Source organism: Equus asinus, chromosome 6 (genome assembly GCF_041296235.1).
Source record: "Equus asinus isolate D_3611 breed Donkey chromosome 6, EquAss-T2T_v2, whole genome shotgun sequence".
Lineage (NCBI taxonomy): Eukaryota > Metazoa > Chordata > Mammalia > Perissodactyla > Equidae > Equus > Equus asinus.
In genome coordinates, this window is record NC_091795.1 from 79791925 (window position 1) to 79811764 (window position 19840).

The window sequence follows — 19840 nt, forward strand, 5'->3', positions numbered from 1 at the left end:
AGACTTCAATTTTTCTGTAATCACTGTCACAGCCAGAAAATTTTCCTCCCAGCCCCCTCAGCTTTCAGGTGGGTGTCACTGCCTAGTCCCTAGTTGCAAAGGAAATTGCTTCGATGAGATGGGGTATTCCCAAATACAAGAAAGAGCATCTCTCAGTTCATTTCACCCCAACTTGTAGTAGATGTCCCCTTAATTGAATTAAGAAAAAGAGGGAAATCATTCAGAGGCTGAAATTGGCTCATTTGCAAATTCACGAGTGACTGATGTTGATTTTTAAAACTTCTTTAGTAAAATTTCTTTTGTTAAAACTTACTTTAATAAAATTTTTGATTTTTTATTTGAAAAAAGTGAAACAGGGGGCCAGCACTCTGGCCTAGTGGTTAAGTTTGGCACATTCGGCTTCAGTGGCCCAGGTTCAGTTCCCAGGCACAGATCTACACCACTCGGCAGCAGCCATGCTGTGGCAGTGACCCACATATAAAATAGAGGAAGGTTGGCACAGATGTTAGCTCAGGGCCAATCTTCCTCACCACACACACACACACACACAAAAAGTAAAACAGTAAAGTTGCCGTAGTCCCATATACTCTTCACATAGTTTCACCAATTATTAGCATTTTGCCACATTTCTTTTATTGCTGTCTCTCAAAATACATAAACATACATTTTTTGATGAACGATTTGAGAATAAGTTGCAGACATTGTGACTCTTTATCCCTTAATACTTCAGGATATATCTCCTGAGAACAGGGACATAACAAAACTACAATATAATTTATCAAATTCAGGAAATTTAACACTAAATAAAATAATCTTATCTTATATGCACAAGTCAATAATGTCCCAATAGTGTTCTTCATAGTTTTTTTGCCCAGGAGCAAGCCAAGAGTATGTTTTACATTTAATTGTCCTGTTGCTTTAGTCTTCTTTAATACAAAACAAGTCCTCAACCTTTTTTGTCTTTCTTGAGATTGATATTTTTTGAAAAGCACAAGCTCATTGTTTTATAGAATTTTTCTCAATTTAGGTTTGTCTGATGCTTCTGCATGATCCAAGTTAGGTTATGCTTTTGGGGCAGGAATACTACACAAGTGATGTTATGTCTTTCTCAAGGCCCCACATCAGGGAGCATGTGATGTTAATTTGTCTCATTATTGGTATGTTGATCACTTGGTCAAGGTGGTGTCCACCAGGTTTCTCCCCTGTACAGTTACTCCTGTTCCCTTTGTAATTAATAGATCATCTGTGGGGAGATACTTTGAGATTTGTAAATATCCTGCCCTTATCCAACTTTCATTCAGTTTTAATGCATCCATTGATGATCCTTATCTGAATCATTTATTACTATGATGGTTGCAAAGCAGTGATTTTTCAAACTTCTCTATTTACTAGTTGGCATTCTACTTTAGGGAAGAATTTTCCCTTCTCCATTATTTATTTCTTCATTTATTTATTTAATATCAGTATAGACCCATGGATTCTTTATAAATTTTAATATGACTGTTAACAACTATTTTTGGAATCCATCTCTTAGATAAATTACTTTTGCATTTTGTGGATGGGTCGACTTAATTGCAAACAGCTCTCTTTCTTGATGTGGACTGGAACATTTAATCTATACCCTGCTGTCTACAAAGGCAAACAGGAAATAGAAAGAGATTGTTAGGTTGAACACATACGTTATTGAAGTATTTTTAGTAGCAGTGGCAAAATGGGGTGCTCTGGAAGACATAAGGGAGCAAGACCTTCTAAAGAAAGGAAGGAAAGAGGTTTTGCAGATTGGCGAGAGAAGGTAAAGATGACTGGCACAATCAGCAGCTTTCAGACTAGACACAGAGCAAAGGGGACTTGGCAGAACAAGGTGGGGTGGGGGAAGGACAGAGAGAAAGACATGATGGAATGAACATGCCCAGTCTGTGTGCAGGGTGTACAGAAGAGCAAGGAGGTCAAGGGAATAGGGGGGAAAGGTAAGTGTGGGAGCAACATGTGTTAAGAGTTCTGTGCATTGATTTTGGGTAAGAATACTGAGAAGCATGGAATGACAGATTCACAAAATCCCTATGTGGGAGACGTTAATAGTTTCCTTTTATTTCTAGGAAAACTAAGTCATAGAGAATTTATGTTAATTTTCCCAATGTCACAAAGCTAGTAAGTGGCAAAGCCAAGATTCAAATACAAATCTATCTGACTTCAAAGCCACACTGCCAGAAAAAAGAGAAATATTTATGGTGGAAGAACAGAGGTAGAGTCAGGGCTCTCAGCATAAGGACAGCTAGGTTCCAATATGTCAATCATAACACTTCATTAAGCCTGGCCCACAGTAAGTCTCAATAATTATCCCAACCAGGCACTTGAGAGAAAATCAGTAGTAAGCCCAGGGCACTTAAGAAATACTGCCAAGGTTTTCAAACATTACACTCCTGCACGATTCAATGACCCCTCCCTCTGCCTTTTTAAAACATCAGCTTTATTGAGATATAATTTTCAAGCCTAATAAGATTTCACTCATTTTAAGTGTATGATTTGATGAGTTTTGACAAATGTATATAGTCATTTAACCACGAATCATAATATAAAACTTGCTCTCACCCCAGAAATTTCCCTGTGCAGCCCCTTTGCAGTTGATACTCTCTAACGCCTGGCTTGCTTTGTCACTTTTGCCTTCTCCAGAATTTCCTATGAATGAAATCATACAGTATGGTATGGAGTCTTCTGTGTCTGGCTTCTTTCACTTAGGATGCTTTTGAGATTTACCCATATTGTTGTATTAGCAGTTCATTCCTTTCTGTGGCTAAGCAGTATTCCATTATATGGATGTACCACAGATTGTTTTTCCATTCGTCAGTTCAAAGACATTTGGATTATTTCCAACTTGGAGCAATTATAAATAATGCTGCATAAACATTCACATATAGGTATTTATATGGATATATGTTTTCATTTTTCCGAGATAAATACTTAAGAGTAGAGCTGCTGGGCTAGATGATAAGTGTATTTGAATGTATAAGGAACTGTCAAACTTTTCCAAGTGTCATATTTTGCATCCCCACGATGTATAAAAGTTCCAGTTGTTCCACATCTACTCCAAAATTTGGTATTTTCAGTCTTTTTAATTTTAGCCTTTCTAATGTATATGTAGTGTTATCTCATTGTTTTAAATTTGTGTTTCCTTAGTCTCTAATGATGTCGAGCACCTTTAGTATATTTACTTGCCATCTGTATATCTTCTTTGATGGAATCTCTGTTCAAATCCTTTGCCCATTTTTATTGTTGGTTTCTTTCTTTTTTTTTTTTTTTTGTCTTATTGGGCTGTATTATTGAGGTGTAAGAGTCTTTTATCAAATATATGTTTTGCAAATATTTTATCCCAGTCTGTGGCTTGTCTTTTTATATTCTTTTGAAGGACAAAGTTTTGAATTTCGATAAAGTCCAATTTATCAGTTTTTTCAATGTTTCTTCCTTTTGGTGTCCTAAGAAATCTACCTAATCAGAGTTACAAAGATTTTCTCCTATATTTTCTTCTATTTTGTTGCTTTAATGCTTACATTTAGGTCTATGGCCCACTTGGAGTTAATTTTTGTGTATGGTGTGAGGTAAAGTTACATGTTTTTGCATATGAATATCCATTTGTTCCAGCACCATTTGTTGAAAAGACTATCCTTTCCTCCATTGAATTACCCTATTACAAATAAAGTGACCATACATCTGTGGGTCTATTTTTGGACTCTGTTTTCTGTTCAAGTGATCTACATGTCTATCCTTACATTGATACCTCACTATCTGATTACTCTAACTTATGGTAAGTCTTGAAATCAGATAGTTTAATCCTCCAACTTTGTTCTTTTTCAAAATTATTTTGTCTATTCTAGGTCCTTTGCATTTCCACATAAATTTTAGAATCAGTTTGCCAATTTCTAAAAATTGCCAGCTGAGATTTTTATTGGATGCACTGAATCTCTAGATCAGATTAAGGAGAATTGACATCTTAACAATATTGGGTTTTCCAATTCATGAACACGGTTTATCTCACTATTTATTTATGTTTTCTTTAATTTCTCTTTCTTTCCATAGTAAGAGTGTTTAAATCTTGCACATATTCAGTTAAATTTAACCCTAAATACTTCCTATTTTTGAGGCTACTGTAAATGGCACTGTTTTGATCATTTAAATTTCTTACTGTTCATTGCTAGTATATAGAAATACAATAGATTTTTTTATATTAACCTTATGTCCTGTTACCTTGCTAAACGTTTACTACTATTTCTAGTAGCTCTTTTTGCTGGATTTCTTAGGATTTCCTCCATAGGTGATTATGCCATCTACAAAGAAAAAGAGTTTTACTTCCTTTCAAGTTTATATGCCTTTTCTTTCTTTTTCTTGTCTTACTGCACTGGCTAGGCAATCCAGTATGATGTTGAATAGAAGTAGTGAGAATAGACATCCTTGATTTGTTCCCAATATTAGGGGAAAAGCATTCAGTCTTTCTCATTAAGTATGATGTTAACTGTAGATTTTTCATAAATGCTCTTTATCAAGAAGATCAAGTTATACCTTCTATTCCAAATTTGCTGAATTTTTTAAATATTTTTATTATTTGCTGAATGTATTATTATTCAATTTGCTAACATCTTTTCAGATTTTTGCATCTACGTTCATGAGGGATATTGATCTGGGTTTTTTTTTTTCTTGTAATGTCATTCTCTAGTTTTGGTATCACAGTAATGCTGGCCCTATTAAGTGATTTATAGGTGTTCCCTTGACTCTTCTATTTTCTGGAAGGCTTTGAGTAGAATTAATATTATTTCTTATTTAAACATTTGCTAGAATTTTCCAATGAAGCCATCTGGTTTAGTTTTCTTTGTGGGGAAACTCCCTATTTTTAATACAGGAAAGACTAACCTTTGCTGTCTCTATCAACACAGTGTGTTGTAGTACTAAGAATGAAGGGAAATCAAGTTGTGAAATCATTGTTGCCTAAATAATGCTTCCAACACACACAGTTCTACCAGGCACTGTGTTTCTGTGGCTTTGGCTATAATGGGAAGCAGTGTAAATGATTTCAATAGAGTCTTTTCAGATATGAGTATGCCTTTTAAACTTTCTTAAAGATCTTGTCTGCAGCCAAATACCCCACTAGCCAACAGGAGTATATAAAACTGATGTCTGTCAGTGATGCAAGAAGGTTTGCTTTCAGCCCTGTGTCTTTGCTCTGGTCAGGCTGCAAGTTAAAGGTGAGGGAGGCAAGCCAGCCCTGATGGCCTAGTGGTTAAAGTTCAGTGTGCTCCACTTCAGTGGCCCAGGTTCAGTTCCTGGGTGCAGAATCACACCACTCATCTGTCAGTAGCCATGCTGTGGTGGCAGCTCACATAGAAGAACTAGAAAGACCCACAACTAGAATATACAACTATGTACTGGGGCTTTGGGGAGGAGAAAAGAAAAAGGTAAGGCAGGCACAGAAGCATGGCTTACCTATTCATGAAATATTTTTATTCTGTTAAATTTTTTTGGAAAAATATTATAAGCTTATAACAATCAGCTTAAATAATAATGTAAAAGTACATAAAGAAAAAAAATCATCCCCATTCCTTGCAAATAATAAGTCCAAATATTAACAATTTGATACATATCCTTCCTCATTTTTCTCTGTATTCTTAGGGAAAAAAACCACATACACATACTGGTATACATAGGTGTTTTTCTTTTTTCTCTCTTCTGTTTTTTCCCCCCAAATGGGATCGTGATGCTGAAATGTCCTTTTTTGGCTTACATAATTGGCATTTCTTCAGATATGTGCATATATTTCTAACCTTTTCTTATTAATAGCTGCATACTTTTCCATGATAAGAATGTACCAAATTTTATTTGTCCATTCTCCCATTTCCTAGACAATCAGTTTCCAGTGTTTTGCCTTTGGAAACAAGACAGCAGTAGGCATCTTTGTACATATATGTATCCCTGTATTATAGGAGCTTTTACTTCTGTACGAGATTTCCAGAGGTAGGATTGCTGAATCAAAGGACATACTCATCTTTTATTTTAACAAATACTGCCACATTCCTAATATTATTTTAATTTGCATTTTATTTGCTAAAATTGAGCATCTTTTCATATGTTTATTGTTTATTGACCATTTACATTTCCTTTTCTGAAACTGCAGAACCCATATCTGTTGTCCATTTTTATCCTGGATTTGCCTTTTTCTTAGCAATTTGAGGGTATTCTCTGACTATTAGGAATATGTCATATGTATTGCAAGAATTTTCACCAAATCTGTGCTTTTTCATTTGGCTTTATATACAGTGTCTTTGTACATATAATTTTTTTAATTTTTATAAAATTAAAATCTTTTCCTTTTTCATTATGGCTTTTGGGTCTAGTGACTTGCTTGTGGTTTCCCTGGTTGGGGTTATACAAATATTCATCTAAATTTTCATCTTACTATGTTACTGTTTTATTTTTTACATTCAAGCCTTAAATCTACATGGAATTTAATTTTGTATATGATGTAAGTAGGAATCAAGACTTGGAATCTTAGAGGTTGCCATAACTCTTCATATCTCGTGGCATTTTCCATGTTTTCATAATACACCCTCCACCCAGTTCATAATTTCTCTGGTTTCAGACCTTTCTCTTGTTGCCTTGCTATGAGGGAAAGCAGGAACCCCGTCTGTCTCTTTCTCCATTGTTTACGTCAGGAAAGACTGATAAACAATTGCAAAGCACCTAGCATAGTGCCTGACACATTTTAGGCACTTGGAAAACATTTATGGGAGGAAGGAAAGTGTTGAATTCACACCTGCGTTACTATGACTCCTGGAGGGGGTGGGGGTAATATTGACGGCTTTATCTGTGTAAACAAGGGGAAATGTCATTCTCCTTAAAGCCATTCACTGTCCCATGAGCTCACTCTGTTCCTTCCTCTTCCTGTGTCTTTGTTCTTTGAGGCCTTCCTTCTCTCTATAAATCTGTCTCATTCTGTAAGGACTCCCTTTTCAGGGAAGCTTTCTTCAAACCCTTTCTTAAAATCCAACAGCATTTATAAACTCTGCCACATTATTTAGCATTTAATCCACAATAGATTTTTCTTTTTTTACTTTTTATTGAGATTATAATAGTTTACAACACAATAGATTTTATTCCTTTTCTTGTGCCCAGCACTGTGCTGGGCACATAGCTCATTAAATGTTTTAATTGCAACTGAAACAATCTTGCATGCTAAGGTTCTTTATAAAGGCTGAAGTATCACCTCAAGATTTGTTAGGAAGGCTCTTGGGTCTAAGGAACCAGCAAACTGGGAAAAACTGGAAAATAACCCTGAAACTTGCTAAATACCAGAATGATTTTTAGGTAAAATTGTGTAACCATATTTAAATTATTTTAAATACATTTGTTAGATGAACACATTACTAGGTATTGCTCTGCCTGAAGGCAGAGATCAACAGACTTTCTTTGGTGTTCTGCATTTCCAAGGGTTCCTATATGGCCTTCACCAACTCGGACCTTTGGAGCTTCGGAGAAAACGGAAAGAAACCTGTTTTGTCCTTATATTTAGTTTAAAAATAACATCTGAATGGCTCTCACCACTTTCTGCATGCATTTTTATTTATTTATTTTAAAGATTGGCCCTGAGCTAACATCTGTTGCCAATCTTTTTTTCTTCTTCTCCCCAAAGCTCCCAGCACATAGATGTATATTCTAGGACCTTCTAGTTCTGCTATGTGGGACACCACCTCAGCTTGGCTTCATGAGCAGTGCTAGGTCCGTGCCTAGGATCCAAACCCGCGAAACCCTTGGCCACCAAAGCAGAGCACCCGAACTTAACCACTCGGCCATGGGGCCAGCCCCCTGCATCCATTTTTAATGGAGAAATGGCTCATTCTAGGGCTATGGCAGAGAATATATAAAATTAGCCTGGAGCATCTCAAAATTCAGAAAGCACTCAAAAACCAAAATGATGGGAGTATGTCAAAGGGACACAGGAGCCAAAAGAAAGAGCTCCCAATGGCCAAAGCTGGAACAATTTGAGCAAGAAAATAAATAATGTAGTATTGGATTATAGCCCAAAGAATAAAATAAATATCCCTGAGTTCATACTGATATAAATAAGTAATTGAATAAATAAATGGGGGCAAGGTGAGAGACAAATCTCCCACAGAGAAGAATTCCAAATAATTTATGTAGGAACTCCTTAATTGTGGACTACACTTAGTGACTTGCTTCCAACGAATACAGTGTGAAAAGAGGGATGAAAGTAACTTTACAGTGGAGACACCTGGCAAAGACTACCTTAGCCAAGTGACTGACATTAACATCATCAGTGATAAGTCATGTTGGTAGTGTGTACCTTTGAGATAATGAGTAAGAGAATGACACTTTGCCTCTGTGGTCTTCCTCCCAAAAACCATAATCACAGTCTAACCATGAGGAAAACAAACATATCCCAATTGAGGTACATTGTACAAAATACCTGACCAGTCCTCCTCAAAACCATCAAGGTCATCAAAAATAAAAAATGTCTTAAGAAACTGTCAGGGCCTGCAGGAGTCCAAGGAGACATGGCAACTAAATATAATATGGCATCCTGGATGAGATCCTGGGAAAGAAAAGGACATTAAGCAAAACTAGTGAAATCCAAATAAAGTATGGAGTCCCAGTTAATAATATATCGGTATTATTTCATTAGTTGTGACAAATGACCACAGTAATGTGAGATGTTAACAAAACTAGGTGTGGAGTACATGGAAACTCTCTGTACTATCCTTTTACCTTTTCTGTAGATCTAAAACTATCCTAAAATATAAAGTGTGTTTAAATATTTTAAAAATACAGTTTGGGCAACAGAAGACTACATGCTTATCTCCACACCTGTGCTTTTAATTATAGGGTGCTGGTGACAGTTTTGTGGGAGCTTTGGCCTTCTACCTGGCTTACTACCCAAATCTGTCCTTGGAAGAAATGCTCAAGAGATCCAATTTCATCGCAGCGGTCAGCGTCCAGGCTGCAGGGACACAGTCATCTTATCCATACAAAAAAGACCTGCCACTTCATCTGTTCTGATTGCTATTAACCCTAAAATAAATATACCTGCAAATAAAATGTACTGGGGGTGGCCACTCTTAGCTAGCATCTTACTATAAAATGTCCTCTTCTCCTTTCTTTGCAAATATTACGTTCATTTACTAAGTCATCCTCAAGCTTTCATTTATTTACAGTGATGACTTCTTTGCTTTTCATGCATTTGCAAGAGCCAACCAGAATTAAGGATTCCCCGACCAGGATCTGTACAAACATTACCACAGTTTACAAACCAGCAAATTCTACTGCCAACAGATTATGAATTCTCTGTGTACACCACAGAGCAGGGGTTGTGGACAAGTGTCTAGAGTGAGAGCAGAGACTGCTAAATAAGGGGAGAGAACACATGAACTGGACCGCTCAAGCAGTTTCTAAGAGAGGCAGCTGATATTCAGCTTTAGCTGAGTGTTATCAAAGCTGGTTTTGCAAGAGAAGCCAGAAGTTTGGATATTTATTGAAATTTTTCAGTGTTTAAGTATCAGCAAGTGATTTTTTTTAATGTACACACCACCTGTGGGCCACATTCAACCCATGTGCTGAATAGACAAGTTATTTGTTAAGCTAGATGTTAATTTTTTTTTTCTCAAAGATAGTTCATGCATGTCACAGACCCCTTACACCAGGCTTAGCTAGGATCAGGTGAAGGATTCTTCCTGTAACCCAAGACCGTTATGTACAGTTTCAACCTAAAACTAGGCAAGATCTCACCTATTATTGCTTTGAACCAGAGCTTCAACAAAAGATGCCAGAAAACGGCTGACTGACTATAAAGCCATAAGCCTCTAAGACTCAACAGCTATCGACATCTAATTCCATTTCCAGAGAGCTGCTCTTGCATTTCCTCCGGAGACACAGATTGAGCCACGGGGAGGGAACACCTGTTATTTTGGAACAGCATTGGTTTCTTAACGCTTGTGGCCATCGTGGGCACTCTATCATTCTCCTATTTAAATACTTTAAATGAGTTAGGACATGAACAAACAGAGCTCAAAATATGAGCTGATCCTTCTTAACTTCAGGCAGAAATTTGATGAGAAAACTGAGCAATTTTGAAGATTTGTGGGAAACAGCTTGAGTGAGAAAGTGTATAGATCTGGGTAGGGCAGGAGTCCTTACCAGAACATTAGGGATTATCAGTGGAATTTCCAAGCTAGTTAGCTATGTGTTAACACCATGCCCTAGAAGCCCTAGCCAGGGCTCTATGGAAATACACTATAGCTCCTCTTACTTAAAATAAAAAAATCTAGGAGACAGTGGAGTCCAAAGCATTCCTAGAAAATCCTAAATACTGATTGGTGACCTGAGTTTGAGAAGATGGACCAATAGCATGTTTCCTAATTATATAAGCAAGAAACAAAATGTGCTCATGTTTTCTTTTGTGTTTTAAGGCTGGCTCCCTTCTTTTCCCTGTTGACCCTTGCCATCTCTGTTACTACACGGAAGTTTTTTCAAGATCACTCTGGAGTGTGACTCTCCCTTTTCTATGAAGAACAAGGAGGAGCAAACTGGAAACTCTTGCACAAGTCTCATTATGGAAAAACTTCTTTTATATGAAACAATGGTTATTTTTTAGTAATGTACTTGTTTTTCCAATTTCAAATAGTGGGGGAAAACATCACTAAGAGACAATGGCACAGGCTATTTTAATATTTTTTTATTAAGGGCTATAAAAATATCCAGAAAGATAAATAAATGTGATGCAATGATATATGTCCTAATATGAAGAACTTTCTTTCACTGCATTGTTTTCCTTCACAATGGCTTTCAAATCACAGGAGGCAGTGATTCCGTGCCATTTCCTCTTCTTTTATTACACGCTGCAGAATTTTGAATCAGTGTCCCGCCCTCAGTCTTCTCATTTATAAATCAAATTCATTTTCAATCCATTGTTTAGAGGGAGCGTATCTTTTTCTGTTCCACAAAGAGGACTTTTTTTCTCACTGTAGGAGGAGAAAAATGGGTTGTAGCAGAAAACTAAAAAGTATCATCACCATTTTTTAAAAAAAAATACATGAGACCATGAGCCCTGTCCCTTCCTTCTCTTATTCTACTATTCCTTTGACATGAGGATGGAGCTGATTTGCAAACTCAGTTCTTCAATCCCAGAGGCCAGAGAAAATGAGAAGGAAAACAAGGAAGGGTCCACCAGCCAATCAATGGCACCCTTGGTACCCACAAGGTCATATTTCAACCAATGTGAAATATTCAAATTCAAAAAGAAAATTAGGAGCAAAAAATGGAAAACTGTCTTCACCCAGTTAATGTCCACTCTGTTAGGAGGTAAGCAAGGACACACTGGGAGCTGGACTCTAGAAAAAGAGCAGTAAGAACTGAGCAGACCACAGAGGAAAAGGCAGCCTGGCTGAAAGAGTAAGTACACATTAAACCCTGCACTTTCCAGAGAAGGTTTAACATAACCAAATATGCATTTTCTAGTTTGGTAATAGAATGACTATTATAACCAAAATCTCATTATTGTAAATGTAACAGAGTATAGTTATAAAACAAAACCAAAACAAAAGTGCTAACTGCCTGGATGAAAGATTGGAGACTAACTGCTGGGCCCTAAGGTTTTCATAGTTCCTATAACGCCTTACAGCACTCCCTAACTTCCAACATCTCTCTCTCTCTCACATACACACACTACCTACTTCTTTGCCAAAAAAACAAACAATGCACCCAGGAAGATCCAGGTACTCAAAGGACTATGACATAACAACCTCTCACTTATCCCTATCATATAAAGAGATTTTGGCTATGTTTTTTTTTCTTCTTCTACAATCAATATAGACATTGTGTATACAAGATTGCCAAACTGTCTATGATTAAGAATTAGCTAGGGAACTTACTTAAATCCATTCCGACTTCTCACCTCCACCCCACCCTAATTCTAGTTCAGCAGATCGAGAGTGGGACTGGAAGTCTACATTTTTAAAAACCTCCAGATGATGCTGATGGGCAACTGGATTTAAGAACCATTAATCAGTCAAAAGAATTTTATCTATAATATGAATAAAAATAAAATATACATTACATTGCACATGATTTTTTAATATACTTCAAATCATCCAGGACTAAATATAAGTAGGAGTGATGCGCCTTCAAAGTCCAAGGAGAACTACAAAGCATTAGAAAATGCTAGTGAAGAATCAAAACGGCTTCCCATCAATGTTACTCATTGCAAGAAATATTTCCCCTATATTTTTCTACATGGAACTAAAAAAATGGGTAAACGAGAACTTGTGTCACTAACAACCAATCGGGAGACTATTTAAATGATCCTGAACAGGAGTCACTAAGATTAGCAAAGTAAGGCTTTATTCATGAAAATTCTGATTCATTCACTGCATGAATTCTCTTAATTCAAAGAATGTTTAAGTCCACAGAACTGTTAGGCAATGTGGAGTTTACAAAATTGTCAGAACAGTCTGACTTAATCCATCAGTATTTCATGAGGGACATGTATGAATATCTGGTGAGCCCCATAGGAACCTAAAGATCAAAGTGGACAGGAATGGTGAGGGAACACCTCAAAGAGGGTAAAATTTGGCCCCTAAGGAGGAGCGGCATTTGGATGAACTAAAACCGGAATGGGCATCTGGTGTAGAGGAATGGTGCAAGGAGGTAGGCATGATAGTGGGGTTCCATGGCCTTGAATGTTAGGCTGACCATAGGGGAAGGTCCTGATTGAAAAAGAAAAATTAGGAAGACTAATTTGGCTCCATGTAATAGAAAGAATAGGGCGCTTGGAGTCAGAAACACTGGGTTCAAACCTTGGCTCTACCATTTATCTGCTCTGAGTCCCTGGCTAATTTCTCAAAATACGCTACCTTCAGTTTCCTTTCCTATGAGAGGGATAACTCCTCCCTCCCAGGGTTGTTGCCAGATACACAGTGAACACTCAATATGTGTCAGTTGAGTTGAGATGACACACTGCTATCCACAATCATAAACAAATTAATTTTCTGTCAAAATATTTGCTGCTTAATTCATAGAAGAATGAATCTGTCAAGTTCTTTCCCTACATCTAACCTGAATCTATTCTGCTTCAATTAAGTCTATATTGTCTTGTTTAGTCATCCAAGGAATTAAAACTGACAAGTTTTCATTTTCTTTATGAAAAATCTTCACATATTTAACAAAGTTGAATAAGTTTATGCCTCGGCCTTGAATCTTTCCTCCTTGGAAATTAGCATCTAGTTTTATATGAGGAAAAGGAGTTTGAAAGGACAGAGGTTGATTCTAGCCATAGATTATACTATGAAATGCTCAAATAATTGGGAATTTTCCCATTTCCTTACCTGATTTCCTTCATAAAGCAGACTAACAAAACATTACCCTTAAACTAACCATTTAGTCAGTGCAGTGAGATATACTGGGAGAACTGCCAAACCTTTCGGAACCCTGGGCAATGGAGCAGGCCCCGAGGCAAACATCATCACGCAAGCCTGCAGGGCATTCAGCAGGTGGGCAGAAAGCCAAGCAGTCTGCTGTCCCAGAACATTCTCTTCTTCAGAAAAGACAAAGTTGTGCTGTCAAGGCTCAGAACATTCCTTATCAGAAAAGTTCTAATCATGTGTTTGAAATTTATATATGACTATTTCTCCCACTTTCAACTTACGATCAGAACTGTTCATGGTTGTATCCTTTTCCCAATCTCAAAACTTAATCTGACAAATAATAAGTTCCTAATGTCTCCATACTAAGGATGAAAATCCCAAATCATCATAGAAAGTTATTCAATCGACATTTATCCATGTTGTACAAGTTCCTAAAAATAAACTCCAAAGGAGCTAAAATGCTAGAAAAACAATTACTTTATTGTAAAGTTCATCACTTGGAGTTTTCACCAGCCGATACAAAGAAATCAGAGGGAGAAAAACACCACACCAATCCACTATCATATTGGTACGGTCTGAAAGTTTGTGTCCCCCCAAATTCATGTTGAAATCCTGACCCTCAAAGATGGAGGCATTAGGCAGTGGGGCTTTGGGAAGTGCTTTGGTCATGAGAGTGGGGCCTTCATGAATGGGAGTAATGCTCTTATAAAACAGAACTTGCTTGCCCTTCCAACATGTGAGGATCTGCAGGAAGGCGTTAGCTATGAGCCAGGAAGAGGGCCCTCAGCAGAAAGCAACTATGCTGGCACCTTGATTATGGACTTCCCAAGCCCCAGATCTCTGAGAAATAAATCTATGTTGTTTATAAACCACCCAGTCTGTGGTATTTTGTTATAGCAACCCAGAGACTAGACACATACCTTATCACTCTAGTGATTTTTCCACCATATGAGGTATCATTGTGAAATTCAGACTCCTAATCATCAGGTACAAACCTAGAATTCCATTTTTATTATGATAAAGAATGACCAGGAATTTTAACACCATTAAAACAGCAGGGAACTTTATTTCCGTTAAAAAATGGAACTCACACAATTTTAAGCTGACAACTATGCTTCTTAGAGCCTTTTTTAAATGCCTTCTCATGCTGGTACAGCCTTGTTTTTTTTTTGGAAGGTGATATTTTTATTTTTCTTAGACACCGATGAATGCAGCACAATGAATGGTGATTTAAGACCTTCTCTACAAATTCTGACAGCAGCTACGAATGTAGCTGTCAGCCAGGATTCACGCACTAATGCCCAACCAGAGGTCATGTACCAGTAAGGAAGCTTCAGCCTCCTGTGAAATCGCTCAGTAACAGGTCCCCACTTAGACTGGTTCATGACCCAAACTTTGGAATCACACAGTCCTGAGTTCAAACCTTTGTTTTGTCACATATTTTAGCTATGATGTGTCCTTGATTAAAATCCTTGGCATCAGATTCCTCACCTATAAGATAGGGTTCAGACCTCCTGGAGAGTACAGGTGCTTGTGTTATGATGGATTCATGGCATCTGAAGACATGAAGACTTGTGTAGGTAGGCAAAGAAGACAGAACTTTCCATTTTGTCTGGTTATTCACAAGCACTAGTTTTGTTTCCTTTCTCTCAGGAATCACTGTCTTTTGTTGCCTATATTGTCCTTTCGTTGCTGTTGTTTCAGGTGGGAAGGTAAATTCAGTCCCTATTACTCCATCTTGGCCAGAAGCGAGAGTCTCAGTTCTTGTTCTTAATTAATGAAACAGCTGATTATGAGGTTAAGTGCCTGTCTTTCATTATATATTGGATTAATTTTGGAAAATAAGATTCTGGTACCAAATCCAGTTCTGCACACCAACTGGGTGTCTTACAATTGAATTCAATTTTGACACTATCTACCTAGAGACAGTAACTCGGGAATAGCCAGATGGAAGTGATGCATAGGGCAAGGTATGGGGAAGGGGCGTGGAGCTTCCAGGCCACCCTCCCCAAATCGCCACATGTTCACCAACCCAGAAGCTCCAGTACAGAACTTATTAAGAAGCAACTATAAAGGGACTGTTTAGAAGCAAGGGCACAAAAATAAAATGAATGGCTTGGAGTTTTAAAATAATTTGTTTCCTAGTTTATTTTGCATAAATCTGCTCATGAAATCCAAAAACAGGATGAGCTCCCACCAATGGCAATCAGGTGCTGACTCTCTTGTTTGTGAGCAGGCAATCTGGCCTTGGGAACACCTGTCTCTTTTGGACAACTACTTCTATCTACTGAGACCATTTGCAGATACTACTTATTGCGGCATTTTAGCAGATGGTACAAAATGGACAATCAAATTCCTAGCCTCCAGCACTACTACACAGACACCATACTCCTTTAACTCACATCTAGACCTAATTACTCCCACTGTTGGACAAATGGTCCCAGAAGAGTATCCCTTTCTCAGGATACTCTTCTGTTTCCAGAACAGTATCACTTATTCTCTTTATGTAGCTGGTTTCTCATCTTCAGAGCATTGGTTAACTATCTCCTACAGAGAGGCTTTCTCGATCTTTTCTATCTAAAGGATAGGATAAGGTGGGATCCACCTCCCCCAACTTCATCCTACATCTCAGCATCCTATTTGTTTCTCTCATAGCACTTAGCATAATCTGTCATTTTTCCTTTCTCCCCCTTCCAAACCAGACTGTAAGTGCCAAGAGTGGAGGGACTGAGTCTGTCTTGTGTCCTGGTGTATCCCAGCACCTGGGACAGTAACTGCACCTTAACAAACACTCAATACATACTCGCTGAATGAATGCTGCAGTGTCAAAGGGGCCACAAAACTGCCAGACATGTTCAGCATCAGTCTGGAAAGGGCAACAGGCCTTGAAAGCATCTGAATTTATTGTGAAGTAACTTCTCTGAATCTTACCAACTGGATCATAATGCAAGAGAGTCAGTTTCTCCCGCAGTCGGCTTCTCTTAGTGTTGAAGGAGAAACCTGTCCCAGCTTGGCTCACCATTTTCACCAGAATTGTTCTAAAATTAAAAAGTAGGCCATTACAAGCTGAAGAAACAGACTAAAATCAGTGATGGGGGGATGGCACATTCTGAGAATCCTATGCAGCAGTATTAGTCGTGGGATATCACTTGGGCTTGAAAAGATTCAGTTCTAAGACAGCCTATGTTTGCCATAAACCACAATTTCAAAGGGTTTGATGCCCAAGGTCTGTTCCATTACACAGAGTACTCTGGTAATGACCTAACCAAAGTGGCAAGAACAAGAAAACCACATTGTGGGACTAAACTCAGACACCCACCTCTCAGAAGGAGAAGTCAGGAGCGGGAAAAATACAAAAGTACTGGTAACCCTAGGTGGCCAGTCAGGAAATCATAAAGATGGCTGTCTCAGAAGAGCCCTATCTTCCAGGGACAAACAGTAAGAGTAAAATCTGGAAAGGATAAAATAAAGGGATTGGAACTTTAACAATGCTAATGTGCAAAACCTTGTTCACCTTCATATTCTCTTTAAGTTATAGTCATCAAAAGCATAAAGTTCATTTTTGCTTCATGGACATTTTAATACATTGTACTGCTTGTTACTTTTTCATGTGTCTCATCTCCCTTTGTAGACCATGCTAGTTTATTTCTCTTCCAATTCCAAAAAGAATCTGAAGCATCTAAGATATATTACACATCTTTGCATCCCTTTCAATGTTCAGCACACTGTCTCATACATAAGAGGCATACAATATTTGCTGATTAATTATGACAGACAATAATTAGTCATTCATTCAAAAAGATTTAACAAATACCTATTAAATGCTTACTCTGTGGAAAGCACTATGGAAATGCAAAGCTCTAAACAGCTGCACCTGTGTCCTGGTGGAACTAACAGTATGGTATAGAAGGTGAGTTGTGTACCCAAGGTCTGTAAGGCAAGATGTATATGATAAGCGTCAGGATACAAAGAACATGACAGACAGGGAGTTCTTCTAAAGAAACCAAAGCCATAGGAGACTGCTACAGAACCTGGGGGTGGGAAATCCTAACATAAATGAATTGTGGGAAAAGCTATGTGAATCACAACATATTGGGGAAAAACACTAACATACATATTTTTCATTAACTTTAATCCAAAAAACCTAGTTTTACGGATTTGTGATGTATCTGGGGTTTCAACCAAAGGCTGCTTTAGAATTTTCCTATTTTTAACACAGAAAATCTTACTTCAGTTATTGTCTACAAAATTTACTATGAGATACTGGTTTAGTATTTATAGTCTCTATGGTATAGCATGAAATCTTTATCTTTTGCTATTTTTGAATGCTTATAACATGGATGCTAAGGATTACAAAACTCATTAAAACAGGCTCTATAGTTTAATCAAATCACACTTGTTCTGCTAGATTCCAGTAGCAGGCTCAAGACAAATGGCCCATGGTCCTCAATTTGAGGAAACAGAAATATGGTGGTAGTCCAAAGAAAGCACAGGGACTCTAATGCTTTGTTTAGGAACCAGACAACAAGAGCTCCTTTAAGTAAATTATTTGAATATTCACTTAAGTAGGTCAGTAGAGCAGGAGGAAAAATCTTTTTTCAAAGAGTTCATAGAGCCAAAATAATTCATCAAGTAAGTAATCCTCAAACCAATTTTTGGAAAATCAACGCCAAACGCTTAGTTTAATATAAGGATGTATTGGCAGGGGCTGAACTAACGAATCTGACAAGCAAAGTTTAAAAAAGAAAAACCTTTACTTACTTTGACTTGCTCTTGGCAACTTTTTGTAGAGAGGAAAGGTTGGAAAAGAAAAGAAAAATATCAATTTATTATCTTTCTCATGCAAAGTTCATAAAAATATCAGTAATAACCAAAAACATTTAAGTCATTAAGTATGCCAACTACTCCCTAGCTATTAGGGATCCCCTTAGGATTTTATAGAAGGAAGATAAAAAGATCCAATCAGACCAACACAATTCTGGGTGCAATGCTTTGCATAACCTCTTTTCAGTTGGACTGGTTACCCTTTAAATCCTTCTAAAGTAAGATCGGCTCCTTTTGTCTCTCTTCTAAGGTGTAAATATTTGCATTGCAACAAGCCTCTTGTTTGACAAGTTAACCTATGCAAACTGCAACAACCATCACCTCAGGTGGAGAAGGGAAGTTACATCTAACCGGGAAGTCAGCCTAGTGCGAGGAAAAGCAGGTCTTGGGGGCGAGAGAACTTCCTTCCCAGCCCAGCTATAGGACCTAGGGTAAATCACTGCCCCTCGGAAGCCGCCGCATCTTTGGAGTTCGAAACGAGTGGACTAGAAATTCTGAGGTTTTTCCCAGTTCGGATGTGCGGTGAGTCTGCTAATACATCCCTAGGGAGGGCAGGGGAAAGCGCCCCACTCCTGCTAACCTGACTCCACAGTCCCTGCGAACCGCAACTGAATCCAGAACCAGCACCGCAGACCCCCAGGACCCACTCGTCCCGCACAGAAGAGGGCCGCGGGGCATGCCGGACGCTGTAGTCCTGAAGGCGTGAAGAGGCCGCAGCTTCCCGGCCAGCGCGCACACCCCGCCCCACACGGTCCCGGGGCCTGCCTGTCGCGGCCTCCCGCCCTCGCCGTACGCCCTGCTGCCGGGGCCTCCAGCCCCACTTACAGGAGACAGCGGACAGGAACATGGCGACGGGACCCCCACAGTCTCCGTAGAAAGACCAAAATCCCTCAACTAACAACTGCTTCCGGGGCACAGACCTGTTCCGGAAGAGGACATCCGGGAGTCGCCTGCAGCCACGCCCCCGCCCCGCGGCCCCTGTATCAACCTCGGCTCTTGAGCCCGCCTCTCTCCTGTGTTCTTCACGCGCTGGGTGTTTTGCTTTCGTGGCGCTGGAGGTTGGAGTCTCCTTCCGTTTCGGAGATGGACTTTGTTAGTACTGAGGGTTCGCGCCCCAGGCCCTGACTCCTACTTCTGGGTCACAATTAGGTCCTTTTCATACTTGTTTCACTAAATAATCGCAACCACCTACATTAAAGCCGCAGGAACTGTATGTATTCCTCATACATGCCTCTCTAGGCTATCAGGCTGCCGCATGTTTCCTTCAAATGTTGCCTAATTTTGCTTCCCCCGACACTACTCCATCTCCACCTGGTTAAGATCTACTCTCAGGTCCTTCAGAGTTAAGAACCCCGCCTGAATATCCCTGTTCCTTAATCCTGTGTTGGATCTAGTAGGGCAGGACCCTGTGCATCTTAACTGCTGTATCTAAGCACCTAGCACAGTCTGCCAATATTGGCCGAATGACTTAGATTGGGAGCGCTCACATAACTTGCTTTATGTGACAAAACTAGTAAATGGCAGAGTCGGAATTTGAAACCAGATCTTGTCTGATTGCAAAGACTCCTGCGCTTCCCACTAGACACTGGGACCTATCACTT

General features: G+C 38.7%; 3 protein-coding genes across 7 annotated transcripts in view; 1 reads left to right on the top strand and 2 right to left on the bottom strand.

Moving 5' to 3' along the window:
• Nucleotides 1–19132, bottom strand: part of BABAM2 (BRISC and BRCA1 A complex member 2) — a 516257-nt gene extending 497125 nt beyond the window's left edge. The window contains exons 1-2 of the mRNA XM_070512370.1: nt 19065–19132; nt 18177–18195 (exon numbers count right to left, since the gene is read on the bottom strand). The gene's annotated coding sequence lies outside the window, so the exon portion shown is untranslated. The remainder of the gene's footprint in view (nt 1–18176; nt 18196–19064) is intronic.
• The window catches only part of RBKS (ribokinase), a 107067-nt gene that overhangs the window by 78593 nt on the left and 8634 nt on the right, over nt 1–19840 (top strand). For 3 of the 5 annotated variants that reach the window (XM_014850401.3, XM_070512374.1, XM_070512372.1), the window contains one exon: nt 8884–9187. The exons of 1 other annotated variant lie outside the window; for it this stretch is intronic. In XM_014850401.3, the coding sequence (XP_014705887.2) occupies nt 8884–9057 (174 nt within the window). In that variant the 3' untranslated portion in view covers nt 9058–9187. Of the gene's footprint in view, nt 1–8883; nt 9188–10463; nt 11021–19840 lie in introns of those variants that run through there. One more of the 5 variants, XM_014850403.3, reaches the window with a different exon arrangement.
• MRPL33 (mitochondrial ribosomal protein L33) lies at nt 10715–19101 on the bottom strand. The gene is made up of 4 exons (XM_014850405.3): nt 19065–19101; nt 18177–18195; nt 16347–16453; nt 10715–11015 (listed from the first exon to the last, which is right to left on the bottom strand). The coding sequence occupies exons 1-4, from the start codon at nt 19084–19086 to the stop codon at nt 10966–10968; spliced, it is 198 nt and encodes a 65-aa protein (XP_014705891.1). The 5' UTR covers nt 19087–19101; the 3' UTR covers nt 10715–10965.

Bases quoted from the DNA above. Each gene is read 5' to 3' on its own strand.
- MRPL33 (XM_014850405.3), bottom strand. From the start codon at position 19,086: ATGTTCCTGTCCGCTGTCTCCT. The intron at 11,016-16,346 runs GTAAGATTCAGA...CTCCTCCTACAG, and splicing joins CTTGCATTATGATCCAGTTG to TGAGAAAAAAAGTCCTCTTT.